We start from the raw sequence: 24,191 nt of genomic DNA on the forward strand, positions 1-24,191 counted from the left end.
GTCGTGAGACAGCCAGTCTGTTCCCCGTGCTGTTATATGTTGCGTGTCACGTGTTAAGGCAGGAACTTTAGATTGATGATGCTGATGCGACTGTGCAGTATTAACTGGATAAGACTGACTACTTAATCTCATACTGTCATGGTTATATAACAATATTATATTATATCATCAACCATGAAACTCACTTCAAAGTACATTTGTCATCATGCTTTGAAATAGCAACAATCCTAGATCGTCTGTGATTCAGCAGAATTACGGTAATGGTGAGAAACAAACGTAACGGTTACTTTAAACACCTTTTTTTAACATCTTAATGTTTCGTGATTTGGTCTGTCTAGCGCTACGGTGATGCTATACACGACCTTAAACGTTGAGGCCTAGAATTATAATCATATATATACTCAATTTCTATGAACAGAAAGTTCGCACCATCCTGCACACAAGCACACTGTCAATAGTTCGGTTGCGTCAGTTCAGCAGCCACTCCCGTCGACAACCGTGCACTTGATGTTGACGAATTGCAATAGCAGCCACCGATAGCGATGTCATCGCTTCGGGTGCCAATAAAATGGACATCTGATATGGAACAAAATAGTGGACAATCTGGGGCCACTATAGATTGTGTTGGGTGTGAGGAACCCGGCTGACAGCTTCTGTCCTGTTCATTAACCTACCCGTCCACCCGAATGAGATTAATGCCCACCTTGCGGCGGTAATACTCCCGTTTATTTCCCGGGTTGACTTTTTGATAGGTATACAAAGGATTGGCGAAGAATTATTCTTCTGGCCAGAATATGACATGTAGGAGGCGTCTTAGATGTCTGACACTGCACGATTCAATCTTTAAACTCGCCTTAAAGTATGCGTGACTGTTGCGTTTTTTGAATAAAAATATATTTTATAGATGCTTTAAGATGCTGAATATCCTTATATATCAGGTTTCTTATGATATGATGCATAACCGTATTCATGATAATATGACCACGACGTCACACCTAATAATATTACGAGTTTTACAATCAAAGACTTGTGTATTACTATCTATCTGGTATTAATATTATTTCATGCAATGGAAAGCATATTACATGAAACCAATATTTATAGTTTGATACTTGCGTAATCATCAAGTAACTGAGCCGGTCTTTGAGGAGTTTCAGTAAATCGTTTATGGTGTATTTTTGCTTCAGAATGTCGGCAATTTACAGTCCGATGGGAGAGAAGAAGAGCTCAGTCGATCCCTGTAGATATCACACTTGATGCGCTGAAACCAATATATCCGTAAGATATTGGAGAAAGATGATCCCACGAGCGCAACATGCCAATAAGGGCCGCTACATGAAGCATTGTAATATAGTAAAAAAAATCTCCATGGATAATTGAACCATAAATCTTGAAAGTACTAAAAGTTGTTCGATACAGCACACGAGACATTACAGTCCCTATTTTGCCAGCTCACAAATCCATCGTCTACATTGATTGATGAAATGATGATATGGCATCGGAAAAACGTGTGTGATGGAGCGGTGAATAACCATATACTTACAATGCTCTTTAAACTCCTTTTAAGAATCTTATTTACGTCATTAACTCATAAAATTCATGGTTTCTAGAACTTTACATAGTTGTCAAATTACATCAGCTAATTTAACTCGAAACATTATAATAGTCATTTTACTTTCACATTTTAACGCTACGTAATGCGTTCAAAATTCAGGCTGGCTCATTATATTGTGATGAGACTGCATTGTGCCTCTTCAGACTGGCAGAGAGAGCCACGAATGGTCGTTGTGGGTGACAAAATTCAATTTCATCCGTCCCCTTAGGGTCAACAAACGACATACCCCATTACTCGATGTGAAGTCCGAACCACATGTTCAGCAAACGTGGCATGTACGCGATAGATTGGAATAGCTGATGGTCCAATCTCCAAGTCTGGGTGAAAACTTTTCGGCGCCGCTCACTGTTATGATGTCCCAACCACAATTTTCACTCATAGAGTGGGGCTTCCAAATAATATCATACTTCCCGAACTGTGATTGCAACTGCCACTCAGCGCTTCATATAAATACCATAGCAATTTTCTACAGCACAGGCGCCACTTACCAGACTCGTGATCTTGACTGAGCAGTGACATCCTCGTTATTTTCAAATCGTTACCCCAAGAAATTGAAAAAAAATTAGCATCTACTATGGTCGATATTTATAACGAAATCATTTTGTTTTCCTGATGCTAATGTACATTCCTGCCAGACTACAATTAAAAGTAAATCAAATCAATATTAGATTGAAGCTGGGAAAGTGCAATCGTCAATAGTGTAAATATTTCACATGACTGTTAACAAATGTAATAAAAAGTGCTCGAGGAAATGTAATATACTTATTTTCACGAGTATCAATATAGTGATGACGTGCAAATCTAAACGCCAATATAAATGCTTCTAGCTATTCATCTAGCTATACTCGTAACCTCAAAAGAATTGGTCGACCGAGGAGTTTGATTATACGGATCAATTTCTTAGGCTTTATGTCCGTTCCTCGATTGCCTCAATCCCGATTGCTGGGAACAGCTGCAATGTTGCTACCATCCTATGGGGATCCAAGGTCACTATTGTCATTAGCCGAGGTATTAGAGTCAGGCTGGCGAGGGCTATTGCCGTGGTTTATTACGTACTCTTCCGCGCAGGTTCTAATAGACGAGCTTGGACTGCAGTGCTTAGTCGGCGGTTATCCCAGCGGGAACAGTTCCACAACCTATCAGACCCCACGCAGCATTTTGCCGTCATTAACCCTTTCAGCACACCTTGTGTTAACGAGAGGTGATGACGCCTGGGGAAGATTGCTAATGAAATGTAAAAGACGTGTAAAGCTCTTTTTGTGGCATCTAGAGGTTAATTTTGACCAGGCACTACAGCCGTGTTTATCACGTATTACCGGGGGATTTGTCTGGGTGCCTCATCGTATAAAGATCGTAAAGATGCAACAATGAACAGTTGCAACCCTCCATGGAAAACTGTAATGAAAGAAAATATTTCACACATTTAAAACTGGGTTCAGCTGCTGATAAGGCAATCCTCCACAGTATTTTGTGTAGTCCAGTCCAAAACGGTAACATTTAATACAAGTCACGTGAAAGAAAACTTGACTACAGTACGCAGAAACTGAAAACAAAGTAAGCTCGAAATTGTTTTAATGTATACGAAAAACTCTGGTGCACAGCATGGTCTTATAATTTGATATAGAAAGATCGACCAGAAAAAAAAAGAATATAAGTAATATAAAAAACATTTTGCCTAAGAGTTGTCTATCAAGATCCTGTATATGGTGCCCGTTGATGCTTAGTGTTCGCCTTAGAAAGGTTTGTCTAAGGCGATTGGATTTTGTTTCAAGTGAAGAATGATAAAAAGAAACAATAACAGTAAGGAAAACAGTGTTTAAAAGATACTGATCATTGGCATGTTTTTAAGTATTGAATTCAAATAAATAACGAGCATCAGGGCGGTTATACACAGTCCGCAACAAGACTAAGTTAACAAATTGCTGTTCCGAAGACCCACTACCATCTGCAAAATGCAGCTCATTGCAGTGTGAATTGATATTCATCGCACGTGCATCATTTATCGGAAAGGGGCATTGAAAATGCCCGACAAGTGCTCGCGGTAAACCCTTCATTTTATGCCAGAACTCCAATGTCTGCACCGCGTGTGTAAGGCTGTCGAGCTGAGCTCTTAGGAAATGTTGCTCCTGCAAAGACCTATCAGAAACAGGAGAGGATAAAAAGCCGGGAGCTTACGGCACGCCAGCCGCTGCCCTTTTGCGGTAGATATTTTATGTCGTGATATTTCCTGCGTTATTTTTGTCGTGGTATCGGATCGTTTCCTTTGCAGGCGCACCTTTTCCGCTGCTGCCAGCTGGGACAACAATAGGGGATGAGGGACATGTCTTGCCTACGCAAATGAGGGCCTTGTCCAGGAGGCAATTACTTGGAGTGAAGCTTCGCTGGCCCAAACGAGGAGGGGTATTTCTTCGGTAACCTCTCGGCGATCCGTCATCACCACCCGGGACAGCAACCGCCGCTACGGCCAGTCGACTACGGGACGACGCAGTACGGCTACTTGGCACTGTACTGAAAAGTCGCTAACCGGAATAGATATGGTAGAAGCAAACTCTTCAGCCTTGTCTCTGTCGGCTACGTGGAACGAGACGACGTCTTCGAACGGTACTTTTCGCACGGGCTCTCATCAGGTCTACCTAACGTCACTCTACCTTGCCGCCTACTGCGCCGTATTTCTCCTGAGCATCGTTGGTAATGTTGCGGTGGTAATCATGGTATTGAAAATATCGAAAAACGGAGGAACTAGAGCCTGTTGTTTCATTTTCAACCTGGTCATGTGCGACCTTTTAGTAGGGATATTCTGCGTGCCATTCACGTTGATACAGGAGCTACTGACAGGTAAGGGACGCTACTGTAATTATCATTACTACAGGTATTTAGGTAAACCTTTTAAACTGATGCTATATCAGATAGACAAAGCCAGTATGGCTAAAATATTGCCAGACTTTAGAACGATGTAGAGGGCTCGATACCGGTCCTAAAACGAACACGGAAATGCAATTTCCTTTGTGTCAGAGCGAGTGATCATCAGTGAACATGGTGCATCAACAGACTTATCAGGCAGACCGTGGCTTGCGTAATCAAGCCAGTTAATTGTATGCTGTTAAATGGTTATCGTATGGGCGTAGAAACATTGCAAATTCATGATAAGGACTACTGAATTATACAGAGCAATAAAATGTAATTGCCACAATATACTTAGTTTTTAATGCGATTTTATTGCTTCACTTGATGAATTTATGTCTATTGTAAAAGATGAACCAGGGGCTTAATCTAACGCGTCAACACAATCTGTCAAAATCATTGATATTTATACAGGTGCTTAGTTCATGTCCATACGCTTGCACCATTCGAGCCAACCGCTGCAGTCCAGCGCTAGCCCAGAACAGAGTATGATCTAATATGTTGGCTACCAATACTCATTAGAGCGTTGAAATTAGTTTTGCACACATTCATCAATTCGTTCTGTCACGTCTCACAGACGGCGGGCTGGCTGATCTGATGTGTAAGATGACGTCAACGGTGCAAGGCATTGCAGTCTGTTGTTCCGTGTTTACACTAACAACAGTCGCCATTCTAAGGTACTCAACTCATTTTTTTTTCAAAACACGTTTCACAAATTGAAACGTTAATGCGGGCATATTTTGTTGGAATCTTTCTGGTGTGTGTACGACCATTTCAATCATATTTTTGAGCCGTCAAATAACCTCGCCGCAATATTTTACGACTGCCCCAAAGGGGCCCTAGGGGATAGGTACCGTTTCAAATGTTCTGAATGAAAGGCAATGTCATGTTGAATAACGATGCATTTCTTGACGAACTTAATGCAAGACTAATGGGAATGAATTGCACTTAAAGATTGCGCAGCACACCACCGTTTCTCTCCTAATAAGATGTCCTAGTACATCTTCATCACAAAACAGGACTTTAACGACTGAGGAGACATTGTCTTCTGCGTCAGATGCCCCATACATCATCGAGATATCAATATCAATATTCTATTTCTTAGGCAGAAGTTTTTTCTTATTATTATTTCCAATTTTAGATATTGTCAATGTTACTGAATTTACCCCAGGAGTGAATTCTCTTATCAAAACTAAAGCTTCTCATATGTAGTAACTCATATAGATAATGTAATATCCCCTTCCTAGTCATTTGGTGTATTATTGTATTTACTTTTTACTTCATGGCCGGAAACAAGAATCGATGCGTGTATCCCTATGATTTTGTATTCACCAATTTAGCTTTATGGCCAAAATTTCTATAAGTGTACCAAAGGGAACATCAAATCCATTTACTTTGCAATATCAAGGTGATTACAAGATATATTTTTCCAGGGCACATTTAAGTAATCCTACTTTTCCTCCCATCAAAACGACTGTGTTCGGATATGAAATTCTGTGCGATCGTCTAAAAATCATCCATGAGTCATTTTTCAGATTGGAAATTACGTGATGAAACCACAATGTATGATATCGTAAGATAAGCTATTGTTATTTCATTACTTCAAAAAAGAGTTTTTTTAAACCTTGTCGATGTAAACAACATATGATTATTTTTCCTCGCTTGGGTATGCGGCTGCGTCAAGCATGTGATTTAGTGTACACGACCAGCACAGATGAGAATACTCTAATGGCCTAAGTAGCGGGCAAACCTTAAGGCAAACCTTATCATGGCCTAGGACCACGAAAAGATCTCTGTGCCAATTGTCCGGGATTGCCTGAAATATGAAGGGCTGAAAAGTTAATATCCAGCAGATTTGCCACCTTTGATCTCTAGTGGGGCAATAAAGAAAAACACAAAGGGGAAGATGCCGGCAACAAACCTTCCTCAAGTCGACCATGTGTTACTTAGATCGGTGGTGAAAAGACCATAGCCTCAATTTCGCACCTTAGGACCTTTGGCACTACGAGAGCTTTCTTCAAACCCTGTTGTATTCTAGCTTTAAGTTATTTACTGTTAGGTGTTTGAAGACTCAAGACTATCATTTCTATTGACAGCCGATTGGATTTCAATTAGGTTTATTGAATAATCATCTTCTTTATGTTTTAAAAACTCTTCATTGTTCACAAGTTTATTTTCTTCCTAAGCTGAATCATAGTTTCAGTCTGCAGCTTATCAAGATTTAGCTGTGTTAAAATATGGTCAAGAATTTGTCATTAGCTGAACGCTAATAAGTACTCTGTTAGGTTCATGCATTTTACTCTGTTTTCCAACCTGCTTAACCCTTGTCCTGCTGGAGTTCCAGAGCTAAAATATACCCCCACTGCCGAAGTGCGCAGAAAAATTTGAAAGAAAGAGTACTCGTTTGATATTGCTCAATTTTAGTTACCACGCTGTAAACAACCGCGCGGGTGCAACTAGCGCATTGTAGAAATATTCTCAACCCAGCAATTGTCTGGGCTAGCATACAGAACAAGAATGTACAACCCGGCAATTGCCGGGCGTAGTTCTGTCAGAAACCTAAGCATTTTTTACACAATATGAATTACCTTCACTGAAGCTAAAAATTCAGTCAATTAATCAATCGATCGATGAATCAAACAAACAAACAAACAAACAAACAGAGAATTCGTGATTTATACTGGCAGAAGAAGGTGCAAAACATAAACACAGTCAAACTACCCTAATTTCACATTGTACGTTTGAAGTCCTATCTGGTAGAATGTATTTTGAATATTTCATTATCATTTGTGAAGATTATGCTCAAATCTTTATGTTTAAATTTACCATCTACTCATGTGCACCTTGACCTAAGCTGAACCAGCCAGTTTCACTAAAGAGGGCTCAAATCGGTCATAAGCTGTATCTACCAAAGACCTACCCAGATATATAGAATACTACTACAATGCTAACTGCCCAAAGTATGCTGAAAATCAGAAAACAGAAAATCAACTAAGCAAACGAACGTACAAAAAAATCAAAGATGATTGCAGTACAGGAACCAATAACCTTTGCCAAATAGAAAACTATATTCTTAGCCGATTGAATCGTTGTGTGTGCAAGCATTCAAGCTATATACCATCCGACTGGCAAGGTCCTTAAAATATATGCTCGATGACCAACATTGGGAACATCCTACTCTCCAAGCACAGCTTGGTGGGGAAGATTGTGACCTTTTATCATATGTCCCGTTTTTGTATATGTATGCTTACTAATCTGCCGAACCGTTATGAGAATCCATCAATCATCAGATGCTTTAAAAAAATATCATGAATGGTTTCCCTAATAACAGAGGAGATCATAGTAAGCTCCAGTGACAAAGAATCTTGAGCTCCTAATGTTGTTTTTTTATTCTGTTTTTCTAATTGTGTTTTAACGCCATTCAGTGTAGCATTCTGAATGTAAGGACAACATGGATATTAGTACATTTTGTCGGTAAAAAGGCATATATAACAAAGCACTGCATAACAGTGCACAGATCATAAAACAACTTCATATCCTCTGCCACTGACGGCGAAATTTATGACATGAGGTTGGCCCAGTTCACTTTGATGTGTTCGGGGTCTCGTGGATCGTATCGCGAACAATATGAATTCGGCCGATATTCTAGCGGCAATGGGCAGTGTCGGCGTCCCCTTGTCGAGTTGGTTTTCGTCAACGATATTTGGCTGCTTTGGGGGTTAGAATGATATACACACCTATATACGAATTGGATAACCTGTTTCATTTGATTTCAATTCATTGATTATGAAAGAATGCTTTGATGAACATGTATGCATTGATGACTCTAATTCTACGGCGAACGTCACTAGCAGAAGGAGAATTTATGAATGTGAAAACACAGACAGGCAAACAGACAGGCAGGCAGACCAAAACAATGCATCAACGTGGATTAGTAGATTCTTTCATTGATTACATGACCTAGAATGCCTGACAGTTGTCACACACGATTGCTGAATTCGAACTCGGAACGCCACTCCCCCATTCACTCCCGTAACTCTGACCTTTACTTCCGGAATCCTTGTCACTTTGCTGTGAAGGTGACTAGCATATGAAAAATACAAAATGTGAAAACATGACAGACAACTGTAGAAAGAAATGAATATAAGAACTAAAAGAAACAAAGCGTCCTAACTCTCCCGGATGTGTCATGCATATTCCACTTACTCGTACATGCGGTACTTGGGTCCCTGTGCTGTACCATACAGTGCAGCTGCTAGAACATTCTGTAAGACAGATCGTGTTTTGCCCTCTCAACTTGAAAATGGAAATGTCACTTCGGACGGCAAGGCTAAGGCCGAAATTCTTAATAACTAATTTGCATCTCAAACGTATCTAAGTAGCGAATGCGCCTCTTTTTCCAACTTTGTACTCAGGACGCATTTAGCTCTCAACTCAATAACATGTTGTCCGCAAACGTGTACAAAGTACAATCAAGCCTAAATGTTAATAAGGTCACGGGGCCTGATGGCCTGAGTAATGTATTTTTTTAAGAACATCGCGCCTTCACTAGCAGAACCACTGTCACATTTGTTCAATGTCTTGTCTAAATACGGCTGTTTCCCGACAATTTGGAAATTTCCAAATGTTGTCCCGGTGTATAGAAAAGGTTAAAAGCAGGTCAAGGACAACTACCTGCCTATCTCACTTCTGTGCTGTGTCTCTAAAGTGGTTGAACGCTTAGTGTATGCTTAACTATCTACATATTCAGATTGGCAACAACCTGCTTACCGACCGGTGACTCAACATTCAATTCATTGACACATCTTGTTCTTAAGCTGCACGCAGTAGAACAAGGTCTAGAAGTCCGTGCCGTTTTTATATATCTCCATAGCATTTGATAAAGTTTGGCACGCTTGTCATGTTTTTAAATTAAGTCAACTATGAGTATTGGAATCACTTCTGGAATTGATGGAATCTTATCTTACGAATAGAAAGCAACGCGTTGTCATCAATGGGACATGTTTGAGATGGCTAACGATAGATGCAGGGGTTCCACAGGGGTCGCTCCTGGGCCCTTCTAGTTTTTTTTTTCAATGATCCGGTGGACAATCTGCAAGCTGATACAAATCGTTTCGCCGATAAAGCGTCACTTATTTTTTATGGAAATAGTTTTGGATCCTTTTGTCTTAAAAAAAATATTGAACCGTGATATTAGATTGGTGACTGATCAGACCAGTGGTGGGTAACTTTTGATCACCTTAGCTAATTACATTTTCCATGAAAAGATCAAAGTCCATCACCAACTATAAGTTTTTAAGGGAGTTGATCTGAAGGGAGTTGACTCCAATAAGCATTTGGAATCACACCTGAAACGTGATTTGTCCTGGTCGTTTCAAGTGTCTGTATTGACTACCAAGGCAATGGAACGTATGAACCTTCAAGAGTATATCATATTTTGTCCCTCGGGGAACATTGGAAACGCTGTATATCATCATATGATTCGTCCATTAATCTAATAAGCTGATGTCGTTTGGTGCAGCCTTCTCAGTAAAGACTCTGATCTGCCAAATATCCGCAGCACGTGTCTGTACTGGAACCATGAGAGGCACTGAACGCGAGTGTGGATGGGAAAAGCATATTAAGCTGATCCAAGGTTCCCTCAAAACATTACCTCCATTTATCATGGAGGAAACAAGAGTTGAAAGAGTTTTCTCAGCATTCTTTAGCTTCATATCTAAATTGCTCGATAATTCAGCTTGGGTGCAAAAGCCTTTCCCCCCACTGCCTACATTTTACGACGTAAATGTCTCCAACAACGATGTGCATAATCCATCTATAGTCAGGCTGCGGCAAAAGTGGTGGGTAATGTATGACTCTTTTGTTGCGACCGGACTTCGCTTGAATTCAGATATTGAATGAATTCTCCTCGCAGCAGCAGCTTCGTATCAATCAAAAGTCATAGGGTATCGATTTCTGTACACAGTAGCACCCGAACCTTGTTTGGATAACAAAGAAAATAATGTTTCCTGTATAACGCAGGCCGGATACTCCCGTTTTTACAATTTCATGCATCACTACGATAGAGAAACGTTTTCATTAAAACCCCATTTATCCCCGCTAAAACGATTTAGATACGACGAACCAAGATCTGAATATTCTCTTCCGTGCAACTCTAGTATGAATGCGTATGGGTGACTAATCCCACTATTAGAACGTTCAGTTACGTGGTATTGATGTCAAAGATCTAAACATATAGTGTTTATTCAAATCTTGGATTTCAAGTACACATGTGTAGTAAAATGCATTGTGGGCAATATGTGAAAGGTGAACTCCCTACCTTCTTAAGAGTTATTTTCTCGACCTTGATTTGCGTAACACTTTGAAGACGTTGTTTATGTCCCAGAGGCCGTTACTTCTGATGTAGTGTACACAATGCATTTCGCTGCACATGCGAATCGTGACCAACCAGTTTTCAGTAATTATTCTACCTTATCTTCCAGGTATAGGTGGAGGGAACATCAACAACAAATGGAGATATCAGGAACCACAGTTCTTGTAGTGTCCATTGCTATGTGGGTCGTTGCCGTACTCTTTTCCTCACCCGAACTAGTGGTGAGAAGAACTGTTGAACCAGACTCAAAAGGAGGTAAACTTGTGTGTATCGATGTTTGGCCATCATCGCAGCTTAAAATGGTTTACAAGGGTTTCCTGTTTGCGTTGTGCTTTCTCGGACCATTTTTCGTAATCGGATATCTATGGGTGACTGTTGGAATTAAAACGTGCTGTGAATCGGGGGAGCCACGAGATGTAGTCATCGAACGCAACCACTCGCCGAGTGCCTCTCCAACGAGACGGAAGGGAAACAAGTATTTTCGTATGATGAAGGTCATCGTGGCGATCTTCTGTTTTCTATGGCTGCCACTATACGTCAGCTGGACCCTGGAAGCCTACGGAGACTATTCCCGGTTTCTGAAAGAAAAAGTAAAAGGTTATATCTACCCAATCGCGCTATGGACTGCCTTTAGTAATAGTTTGATCAATCCGTTCATATGCGGGTACTACACCAAGAACTTGGGTAAATCGTGTAAAAAGAAGCCTCGAAGAAGTCGACAGGCCCGGAAAAACTGGGAAAATTCAATATCTTCCAACAACTCGAGCTCAGACGGTAAGATTGGTCATATTGAACTGAATTCAGTGTGTGGCTCAACGGAAAAGGCCGACGATGATCAGGGCAGGATCCTGGTTCTACCGACCGACAAAGATGTCATTCTGGAGCCTGTCAGGCGTTTACCGACAGATTGCAGTACGGAACCATTGACACGGACAGAAGTGAAAGCGTGACTACAGTGCTTTTGATAAATGTAAAATTCAACCTATTAACTAATATACGTCTTAAACAACGGTAGGTTTGGAATGATAACAAAAAAGTAACTGTACATCGAAGAATGATAGCTTGTATGATCTTGCTTGTATCCAACTAAAAGTTATGTAATTATCCTCAAGAACCGAAAATTGCAAAGAAACGTTTTAAAAGAGGGACTTGTACATACCTGTCAACATTAACAGTGTTAAGCAATGGGGATTCAATAAAACAAATTTAAGCTGCCTTAACATACATCGTCCTTTGCGCGCATGCGAAGAACAACTTCTTTTCTATTGACAAATCGTCACATTGTCATAATATTGTACTTTTGTCAACATTGCATTTCTAAAGGTCTATCTGAATATGATGAGAACGTCCTGACCGTACTGTAGCATGTAATTATCAGACAATTTCACAGCGATATGTACATGTACAGTCCTAGTTCATGAGGTCATCGATGACAGAGCCTGGCTCATGTTGATTATACCCCCATTCCACTTGGACGGCGCTCTCACCGCGCTCTCACGGCGACCTCATTTTGGCCAGATCGCCGTGAGAGCGCCGACAGCGCGACGAGAGCGCCGTGAGAGCGCCGACAGCGCGGCGAGAGCGCCATGCGCGCCGTCATCTCGGCGATGGTTTTGAACATGCTCAAAACCTTCGCCGTGAGAGCGCCGAGGATGGCGATCAAAAAACGAGCGCCGAGAGAGCGCCGAGAGAGCGCGGAGCGAGCGTAGTGAGCGCCGTGAGAGCGCGGTGAGCGCCGTGAGAGCGCCCAAGATGGGATCAAAGGGCCGCAGCGAGCGCTCAAGGATCGCAGCGAGCGCTCTATGAGAATTGAATGGTCTTAACTGTAGTTCAAACAAATTTAATTCTTGAAGTGGCGTATCTTGAATTTCTGGGAATTTTGTGGTCAAATCATAGTTTTTGCTCGTGGGTAATACAAATTGACCAATACCTACAAGTACTTGCTTCCATTCAAATTCAATTCCCTCCAAGTTTTATTGTCAATGGTTCAAAATGTGTTTCAAAATTCTGTGATTTACGTTTCTATTATAACGTAGAATGATAGAATATATTTATTGCAAACAGTTTACATGACAGACAGCACAGAAAAAACAAGTTGAACATACATATATTACTAAAGACACACACTGAGCGACCGTGCAGCGACAAAAATTGAATCTGTTTTCCCCTTGATTTTATCATTCAAATATGATGCAAGAGGTAAAGGTATGACTGAGAAGATAACAAAGCACACAAAACGTAACAAAAATTCGTTCTTTATCTCTGGAATTCGTTGAGTGATCTATGAAATCTTTAAAAAGTTGCTGACATTTGACATTTTGGTCGCGCTGAGAGCGCGCAAAGGTCGCCGTAGAGATTCCACTTGAGCACGTTTTCTAGGAGTTCGGCGCTCTCACGGCGCTCTGGCCGATTTTAGGTCGCCGTGAGAGCGCGGTGAGAGCGCCGTCCAAGTGGAATGGGGTTATCAAATATATTCATTTACCTTTGTTTCTGTCCCAAATGGCTAAATATTTATCCTACTCGATAAGATAGTAACTAGAGTTCCAAGGCCACAAACATTCGCTAGGTTATTTTGTCTCATTGCAGTGCAAACAAGCATGTCCTCGTCGATTATGCAAATGGAGTACTGATCTGCATAATTCATGTTTAACAAATTGATGTTTACATATATCTAACTTCCAAATGCTGCGAGGATGAAGGTCCCATCATCTAATACCGTCTATTGAATTGCACTGTTTTCATTGAAAACTTAAATTCGGCCAGAAGGGGCATATATCGGTTGGTGTTCCTCTCTTTCTCAGTTACATATTCCACACGTTTGAATATATAGTCTTAGAATGGAATGCATCGGGTTTATGAATTCCCCTTATTAATTGTGTTAATTGATCCCGGTTTGGTTATGCAGATCATCACTAAAGCTACCTACATACCAACATAGAGCGATCCTCCTTAATTTTTAAGTTATCGTCTTTCAAAGATTTTAGAAAAAAACGCCACTGGCACTGCAGTTTCAAAACCAGCGACAATGTCACTTATTCACATGAACAAGAGCTATATACCACTCTGATGTGGTGACCGTATCATATCCAGATCAAAAGATGCAATACCCAAAAGTTCCGCTGTAGTGCTATAAGCTGCATAGGGCCAAAGTCTCATATCACCAAATATCAAGACAATCCACCCAGGCATTCACGAGTTATCGTGTAACACACAGACACAAAGACACAGGCACACACACTAACACTCTCGAAAATATAACCTTAGCAAAGGTGAGGAAAGCAACTGAAGACTGATTATACACTGCAGACAAGGGGTCGGTTGTGCCATTAGCGCTCTCTGGACGGTACAACGCACTGGTTTGAAACCCTAACCCTTTATAACTCCCTGGTTATCTCTCAGGATCGGTTCTAACTTTGAGGTTTATCTCACAGTAAGTGGATGTTCATGTAGGCGAGGCATATGTCACATGATCTTCTAAGAAAACGCCTTAAGATTCTTGCACACCTTAACCATCAGAGGTACATCTAAAGGCGTACGAATACTAGTAATATGGCTTGCCACTAGGAAAACTACAACTAATAAATCATTCGGCAGTGAAAGCAGCCGTAGGTCAAGACGTTTGCTAATGTCCGTTCTGATGCTTTCCTTTGCTATGTTACTAGGCTAGAGGCTGTTGTGAACTGTGGACCACACAAGACATGTGTGTGAATCTGAAAGCATCGCTTTGTTGAAATCGCGGCAGCAATGACATTTGATACGATGCTGCTGCGCTTCTTTCCAAGCCATTATCGATAATTTCGTCATGCGTATTTTATCAGGCCATCTTCGACAGAGTCATTTCGACTCACTAGCATTCCATAATGCTCCCTGCCTTATCTGCCCAGCTAGCCTTCGCTTCCGGAGTGCAGCCATTCTTCAATAATAACACCATTGCACCGAATCATCGGCAGCCTAACGCACCCAATGGTCGATACGTGAAATCTCCTGATGTTAAGAATAAGGTCCTACCTTCTACGCAGAGCTAAAAAAAAACTTTCAGTTGTTATTTGCTCTCTAAAATTACAAAATGGAATTCGTTGCTTTGGAATTGACCATTGCACGAAACTAAACTTTTGTGTGTTTCCTTGTCTGCTAAGATGTAGTTAGTACAAAGGCAGTCGTCAAAAGTCCATCGTCCATTACTATCTTAAAAGACTTGGGTCGCAAATGACTCCCTAAATGTGAAGCACTGTTCCCTTTTGATACAGGGTATAATGGATGATAAAACAATGGGCGGAGATGAAATGTAGCAACGACCTCGGACAACCTTGTTCCTAAGTACGTCAAGGGCATTCGGAATGCGTTCAAAACGTGGACTGTGCGAAGTTGAGATCTACGGGAGCCAGCGGCAATGGTAATTGATTGCACCTTTCTAACGAACCCTGTGTAGCAATTGAGACAAATTGGTGGATGATTGGACTAATGCAAGAATTGATCAAGACATGTTAAGATGTCAGCACCCATAGTAGGAAAAAGAATGGTAACGCAAGCAAGGTAACGTGCATCGCCAATGGCCTTGATAAATTCACAAACGATTGCAATTAAAAACTACATACTGTGCCCGTGGTAAGTTCGTTTGTTTTTTTTGCCTTTCATTTAATTACCATTTTTCACTAATATATCTAAACCTACCTTCAGATTCAGATTCAGTTTCATTTCTCATGACTTTGCATGTGACATTTCATAGAAATATGCACATAAAGTGCGTCATTATTTACAAAGGGACTCATGATTTGTAAAACTCACTATCTAGAATTTTAACTGTATTACGAATCTAAAATAAGTTGTAAGAACAGATTAAAAATGAGGCACCAATTTACTACATAAACAATTTCAACAACTTGACAGTTCGAGCATGTAGTGGAGTTACATTAGTGGCTCAATTGTCATCCGTTGAACAGTACAGTAAAAACTTGTGGTATTAACAGTCAGTGTGGTAGAGCAGTTTTAATGATCGTGGAATTAAGGAGAGTTCATGTGTCTTGGATTTACTCCTGGTCAGTGCTCGGTAGCGGACTTCATGACGGAGTTTGTAGCAGTTGACTTGATGTGTTGCGAGAAACTCATTTAGAGGAGAGCTACTGTCCCGGAGTATGTTGCGTAAAGTGTTCAGCGTGGCAGCGCCACGTCGAAAGCAGAGAGTCCACAGGGGTTCCTATGAGTCTCAGACAGTTGACCTCCTGGCCAGGAAGCCATGTCGAGCATCCCTTCGCAGGGGATTCATAAGATGCGCGGTTTATTACGCAAGGTGTCGGCAAAATTGCGATACAAAACTACGGCAATGAATCTGCCACCAAATCTAATGGACCTTAGATTGTAATAAATGTTCAACTTGCTCAGAATTGGAATCACTTGTTTTATTTTATGGGAAGATGATGATAAATGTACTTAGACATATAGCAAATGGACACAGCGGTCATTGACCTAAAATCTACATCAGACGATGCCCTGGTTACATGCCACCTTTAACATACTTCCATTCCTCATTTATTTCATCTCTTTTCTCAGAAGGAGGCTTATGGTTATCTAAATTGATTATACATGTCTTAGATCGCCGTCTTGTAAGATTAGACGATAATGGGACGATAATGGCCTTTACCAATAACTTATGTTCCAAGTAACTGCTCACATGGGAATCCATTGAAAATGCCACCTATTGTATCATTTATGGAATTTAATATACCTAAATAACCGGACGCGTCCAGACATTTAAAGATCACGGAACGTGTAAAAACATTCCATGACATGCCTTGTCCAATTGTATTTCGATTAATTCAGGGAAACCAAGCATTGTAATACACTCGTCATTAACACATCAAATTTTCTGTGTCAACCATTTGATGGCAATCAAGCAGTTGAAAATACTATTCACTACTAGCAAACGAGCAACCGAGATTACTGTTGCCTACTACCAACCAATCACCTAGAATTACACGGTGTTGCATTTAAATGGGTGAAAAATTGGCAGTAAATCAGGGATCATTGCCAAGGTGGTTTCCATGCGCATATTTGTAGCTGTCCCGTTCAAGTGATAGCGAAGGTAATCTGATCGAATCGATATTTGATAAGTAACGTCTTAGCGACCGTGGGATTCTCTTTGGTGTAATGCATTATATTTCACTCGATACGGCAGCAAATATATTGTTTTATCATGATGTGTTTTTTCCTTCTGTCATTGTTGTTCCTGTATTTACATAGCCGGTATACCCGCTTTTCACAGCAAGCAGCTTCGCAGGCACACGGCACGACAGAAGCTGGCTATGCTACACTGGACGTTGTACATCGGGCTGTACATGAGCGCTGCTTCAAGCTATCTAGTCAGGGTGCTTCTATATACATGAACTGGATGGCAATGAGTTCCACCGTACGAAGAATCCATTTTAGTGACATTGAGTCAACATCTTTTGACCAAATGACCAAAATTTGGCTCCCATCATGTCCTTGTATTAAAACCGAATGACTTGAAATTTCGAATGGAGGTATTGGGGCATATGCAACTGTGCCCTTTTTTCCACTTCTGAGAAACATCACTTTTAGGTTACACACATTATGATATGTAATTCAAACGGCGTGGAGTATTACTTGTGAATCGTGTGGCGAGATATGGGAGCGAGGCAATTTAGAAGAGTCCATTTTGTATGGAAGTGTTTTTGGAAGAGCCCAATCATGTATATTTCAATAGCAATGCTTAGCAAACATATCAGGCTTCTGTCGAGCCAATTCTGGTTGCCTGTGATTCACAGATTCAAGAAATGTACTATTCTTTCTTTGATTTCCACTAAAACATGTATAATGTAAGGTACGTTGTTGATATATTGTAAATGTGTCTACACATGTACATAACATGTTACGTTCAGACAAATCTGTGTAACGTTACCGTCAGTAAAAAATAATTACTCCGAATCCTTAAGTGGTGGTGTTCTAGCCTTTGATGTAAAAGTTGGAATCAGTCTGTCGTTCTTTTTCCTATCTTTGCAACCCACGTGCGGTAGACCCAATCAAAGGGTTTGCAAAATTAAGGTTGAATTTGTACGTTCATAATCATGTGAATATATCGAACCCTATGTAGGAGCAACCACAATGTTCCTTGCACCAGTAGCATGACTTATGACCACCATTGCTGTTTATATCCTGCCCGCAGTGATGACGTGCAAATTTGCGGGTACGACATGAATGGACTGTGAAAGATATTGCCTTACCATCCACCGATTCACATTTCTAGAGGCATTGATGTTATAAAATACCGGCAACTTACCCTAACAGGAAATGTTATTTAGATGACAGATGCGTCACCAAAGTCCAAATCACCTTGGGTGCTCCACACAGATAATGCTGCGGACGGTGTCAAGGGGCCTACTTTATGTTTCTAGGCACTGAAGATACCTCTCTTTATGAATGTGACTTATGGTGGTGCCACATGCATCAACTAGACGATGGCAAAAATTTTTCTTCTTTAGAAGCAGTCACTGCAATACCTATTCTAAGTCCAAGCCACCCAAGAGGGTAATTTTTTTAATTCGGTGATGCATCGGACTTGCTCTGCTCCTGCTAAAGGAGAGGTAACCAGAGTCTCTTAATGCCTTCTATATACCGAGACGCACCGTAGTAAATTACTGATAGCTTTGTTGGAGGAACGATATAATGAAGAACGCAACTATCTTCGCTGATAAGTGCATTTTCATCCCAACAAGTAAGTCTAGCAAACCTCACAATATCCTATCGTTTGTCTCTGTATGTTAATACAAAATAATCGATAAACCCGTCATAGCTGTATAGTTAATATACACCTTATTCAACGTTAATGGGCAGCGTTGACATTTGCAAAATGAAATTTACGAAGCAAAACTTTTGTTGCCTTTTGTTAAGAACAAAAACAGCGGAATTGACAGCTTTATGTCAATTATATTTCTCATAGGGGATCTTTACAGCATTTTGGAAAATGCAACAGTACACTTCTTAACTCTTCGTTAATGCTGTTGGATATATTCCAATGAACAAGGGTCTATCCATCGCAACCCTCTTTTTGATTTGCAGAATTTAAAAACAGAAATGTTATTCTTATTGAAACTCTGCTTATTACTGCTCGTTTTAAAGGTCGTTTCTATATAAGCCACAGAATTGCAATCTATGTTGATTTAGCATAGGGACAAAGTCAATTTTGGAATTGAAAGCTATGTTTTTATGCACTTTATGTATCCATTGATACGTGATTTGACTCAAAATCTTACCGCTCATCACTGCAGAGAACATTGTTATGAAAAATATCAATGTTAAGATTCACTGATGTATGATAAGATATTTTGGCTTGAATATGATAGGCGCGTCAATAAGATGTATTATGCAATAGATTCATGTTTTTGCACGGAGCAGTGACAATCGGAAATGTGTAAATCATCTAGAGCTTACAAAGTAATGTTTTTTTTCCGTTCCCATCATTCAATTCGTTGAATTCTACTTGCCACAGGAAAATATTGTAAATATCAATATTTATATTTCTAGATACAATAAGATGCATGTAATCAAAGTCGCATCGCCTGGCGAGTCATCTTCTCTTTTTATATTGTGGTTACAACTGACCATTTTGCTACAGAAGCCTATAAGTAACATTTCGAACTGAAAAAAGGAACTGACTTGATTAACTCGTGTTTGTTCTTTTAAGAACAAAACACGAGTTATATATATGTAATAATTTGTGCCAAAAGGCAGATACGCAAGCAGCTGGATTAAATTTTAGAAACAGTAAGACGTTTCAGACAGCATCCGCTGTCTTTCGTCAGTGACTGAAGGGAAGAACTGGAGAACCGGGTTTATACCAAAACTCTGAAATGATATGTTAATGAGGTGAAGTCAATCAAGGATGGTTCAATAGCAAACTAAGGCAAGACAATGTTGTATGCTAGTCAATATATTAGCTCCTGTTGTTTAAGTATAGGAACTAATGTCGATTCGTCCGGGGGCGATGGAGGACATTTCCTCATATATTACCTCTGTAACCATCTACAACACAACAAGGGGCACATGCACACATTTAATCTCGAATCCACAGACATCCTAGACCGCGAACCCCGCTGGATCGAACGGGGAGTAAAGGAGGCAATACATGAGAGAATGCACAATCCTATCATCAACAACAAAGAAGGTGTACTCGTCGAACTTTCAGGCACTTGGGATAAGGTATGATTTCTTCATTCAAAGCCTGAAGATTAATAACTCTGCCCCCATAGATATACAAATTACCGAAAGTACCATCATTTTTCCATATTGTAATGTTGACATTAAAGTATATGGTCTACAGGCCATATTTCACCATTTGGCTTATCATTCATTGAAATAATGCAACAAATGACTCACCCTCGAGACATTATTCCTCATGTTTTGAAGCTGACCAAGCGCGTCATTAGATAATATTGTTCGAGGCTTTATTAACGTTATGATGTTATTTCGTTACTACAGTTGTCTAGAATTTACGATGTAATATCCAGATTATGTTTCGGGACAAAATCAATATGTATGTCTGTCTCCAAGCTAGTGCCCTTGACACGACGTGCTACAAATCGGCTTCATCTGTCCGAAGGGGACAATCTAAACATGTTTCTTTTGCATAACGAGGAGACCAACATTGGTATTATTTTAGAAGAAAAGGGTAATACATACCTATACTTGATAATTAAATGATCACCTTAAAATGCTCAGCTTTGCATGGTTATATTCTACTATCTCTTTCTGATCAACGAATTCTGGCAACGCATATAAGCCATAATCTTAGATAACATGTTCGCGTTAAAATCATATCAGTTATTCGTAGTATATTACACAATTCGTGAGTACTTAATATCAAGTTTCTCATAAACTACGATGACTACGACTAGAGTTCCACGAACCCATCCCTTCGCCTAAGTGAAAACCTTCATGTTGTTCAGGCCTAGGGTTGTTGGTGATAAGAGGTCTTTCAGTCAAGACATACCCAGCAAACCTCCAAGTGAAACTCTTGTTTCGTGTTCTGGCTATCCTTTTGTGCATTGACCACTCTAGGGCTCCAGCCCGCCGGCCCAGGCTTAGAACTAAAATTTAGCTTAACTCAAATTGATGATAAGATTTTATGTATCAATGATTAATGGAACTAAGTTAAACATCAAGATCATTTTTACTAAGGAGCAATTTGCTTATTAGTAAAATGAATTAACGTCGATACAGTGTATACGCGGTCTCTGCAACCTTCATAAGGGACAAAGAAAACATCACAATGCAAAACACTATAATTGCTGTTGGTAAGTTCTTTGGCTGACATACGCCGCAACAATGGTGGTCAAAACTGGCAACAAGGAAATTTTGTCGAATATCCATACTGACGTCAAGAAAAGAAAACCTACTTAATTGTATAGAAAGTCACATTACGTTATATATTTAAGCCATATAGGTAATATTGATTAAAGGAGTATAAGCTTAAATCACATGGCTTGATAGTAGTTCTCACCTGAACCGCAGCATGTCAAAAAGAAAAGAAAAAAACGTCTTCAAATTATATCGGTGTTTATAGGTTTAATTATATGCATTATTGAACAATAACGTCTGTATACCTACTAGTATGTAGTTTATTGACAAAAACGGTTCATATAGCCTCTAGATCCATGTATCCTGATGCATGTTTTTTGACCAACTGCATGGCCTTGTGTACCAAGCGAGTGTCGTCCTGCTAAATAAATCAATACATCTCGTCTCTGAAGGTCACTAGTTTCTCAGGGGCGGCAGCATGTTCAACATCATGACAGAGTGGCAAATACTTGCATGCAAGGACACTTAGTGTATCACTACATCTCCGTGTTAATCATAAGTCCTGCATACTGTTAATCCATACATCTAAGAAGGCCGAAATGCTATAATGCTTTGCGAGATATATCCTGACACTATTAATCTCACATGAGAATCGATTGTAACCTGAAAGATTTGAGTATATCGCCCTTGTCCTGCAGCTCGATAGCCTGATGACCACGGCGAGAGCATATTCAGGAAAGTTCCCTTCTGTGAAGATGGATGACCAATTTGCTCCTAGCCACTTATCTTTCTGAGGAAACCGTGATCATCAACGCTGAAGTCAACCTTAGCCACGTTTGCCTGCGTGGTGTTTTGTATCAATCAGCACGAAAACTTAAGCCACGTCTTAGTTTTCGGCAGCAGACGCCGTTGTCTGAACGGAACAATTTGTCAACCAATGCTTAAAGCTGGACGATTTCATAGGAGTAAATGAAAATTCTCCGTTCACTGCTTTACATCTTTATCTTATACTTATTTTCCCCAAACTGTCCTCCAAGGCATTTCTAAAGCTGATAAATGCTACTGAACTGCCAACCGATCATTCCATAAAGGATAAAACTTATCCTAAGTTTACTGTTTTATTGAGAGTGGATGTGTATAGCTGTAGTTTATGAGAAAAAGTGTAGTTTTATCATGCCAATAATAGACTCAAAGGATTGATGACTGTGAGTTTCCTTTCCACAAAAAGCATTTCTCGTAAAAGAGTACATCACATTTCTTCCTGAAAATGTGAAAATATAATTCATAGTAGGTCTGGTGATAGTTTCACAGAGGCAAATACACCTAGGGCCCAAAATCAACATCCGTGCATTTATACTGACTTCTCAATGTAGAAGTTCAACATTCCAAACGAAAAAATATACTTATCCAGATACTGTGGATAACTCGATTACCATTATTTAGGGGAGATTTCTCTTGGCTTAGCCTGACCCTGGTAATACAAGTTCAGGGAGAGTATGAAATCCCCGCAGAACTAACTTGTCTGATAATACTCAGGCTGCTCTTTGCTTGAATAAGTAAGCAGAAAAGCATGACTGATCTGCATGGCTATCTGTTCCCGAGAAATACATGTTAATCAGATCCAGACTGACTTTATCAATTGGTTGCACAACGACGTTCATCATTTCATGTTGTATAAATTTGTATTACCAGGTAGGATTCAGTAGTTATAAATGGAGGTTTGTTGGTAATGATTGCAGTTGTGAGACCAATGCACATGTGTCCGTTTTTTTCGGTAATAAACGGCATTTATTTATAGTCTCGCAAACGAGTTTGTATGGCAATTATGCCTTGATATACCTATGCTGATTAGCTAGGCGTTGCTTTAATCTGCATTGAATCGCTCGATGAGATTGTTCAGTAATGATTATACTTGTATCCTCGACTTTACTTTACAATCTGAATAGATAAATAGATACGCACCGATGCCTAATGATAGAGAATTCCTGTTTACGATGATGCCTTCATCACCTGAAATTATATGTTAGTTTCAGATATGATAGATATCGAGTCAGTTGAACATGAGGTATGAAGTGATGGCAGGTTATGGCGACACGCCTTTTACTACATTTCAAATTGCTGCATGTGCGGTGCTTTGCCATTCCTCTTTCTGAGTACGTAAACGTTTTTTTCCTCCGCAATTTCCAGACGCTATCAATAATCAGTAGCGGGAACTCAAGTTAACAGTCTGCTTGATCGTTGACGGACGACACCTGCATTCAAAAGCACCTCATATCATTCCCTCGCATCTCTATGACAGAATACCCAAGTGAACGCTAATCGTACGCAGTGTGATACAGGTTTGGTTACCATCATCATTATTTCTTTTTTGTATTCCTATCTAAAGTCGCCTTGTCTTCAGGCTTTCTGATATATCCTCTGTAACTGCAATCAATCGGAATTTGACTTATATTGACTATGAAAGTTTGAAACATCATGAAGTGTTTTTATAAATGCGACCACTGCATTCAGAACATTGGGTGATCACTTTCTCCGCTGGCAATGTGGGTATTTTTTACTGCTGCGCGTCGTAAAAATCACCAGTGCAGCAAAGTTGCACAGGGAACGTGTTCGGAATCCGCTTCAAGTTTGGATGACTATTCCCATTCCCCTGATTCACATGATAATCCAAATAGAAAGGTGAGTACAAAAAACAGCTCAGTAATCCATAGCTATTGCGATTTTGTTGTAAATGATACATTTATCTCCAATGAGAAATAGGAATGCACGCCGTGCTTAACATCAAGGAACAAAGTCATTTTTTTGGTATGTAGTAAATACAGGTTTAAACAGTGATAGGCATGCCAATTGTTTTTAACAAGATGAAATACTCATTTACGTCCCCGTCCATCATGAAGATTGGTCTCTTTATCCCCTATTAACCTTTCTATGTAGTATCGCCTCTATCGGCGACCATGTGAACTCCCTTTGGCACCGGCTAATTTCAAAGTC

At 40.1% G+C, this 24,191-nt stretch overlaps 1 protein-coding gene across 1 annotated transcript; it reads left to right on the top strand.

Annotated features, from left to right (window-relative positions):
- The first annotated feature begins 3,618 nt into the window (after positions 1–3,618).
- On the top strand, positions 3,619–12,109 carry LOC136449103 (neuropeptide FF receptor 2-like). Its single transcript, XM_066448917.1, has 3 exons — positions 3,619–4,450; positions 5,094–5,193; positions 10,999–12,109. Exons 1-3 carry the CDS (start codon positions 4,150–4,152, stop codon positions 11,837–11,839), a joined length of 1,242 nt encoding a protein of 413 aa, XP_066305014.1. The 5' UTR covers positions 3,619–4,149; the 3' UTR covers positions 11,840–12,109.
- Positions 12,110–24,191: the final 12,082 nt, after the last annotated feature.

Source organism: Branchiostoma lanceolatum, chromosome 14 (assembly GCF_035083965.1).
Source record: "Branchiostoma lanceolatum isolate klBraLanc5 chromosome 14, klBraLanc5.hap2, whole genome shotgun sequence".
In the NCBI taxonomy this organism is placed as follows: Eukaryota; Metazoa; Chordata; class Leptocardii; order Amphioxiformes; family Branchiostomatidae; genus Branchiostoma; species Branchiostoma lanceolatum.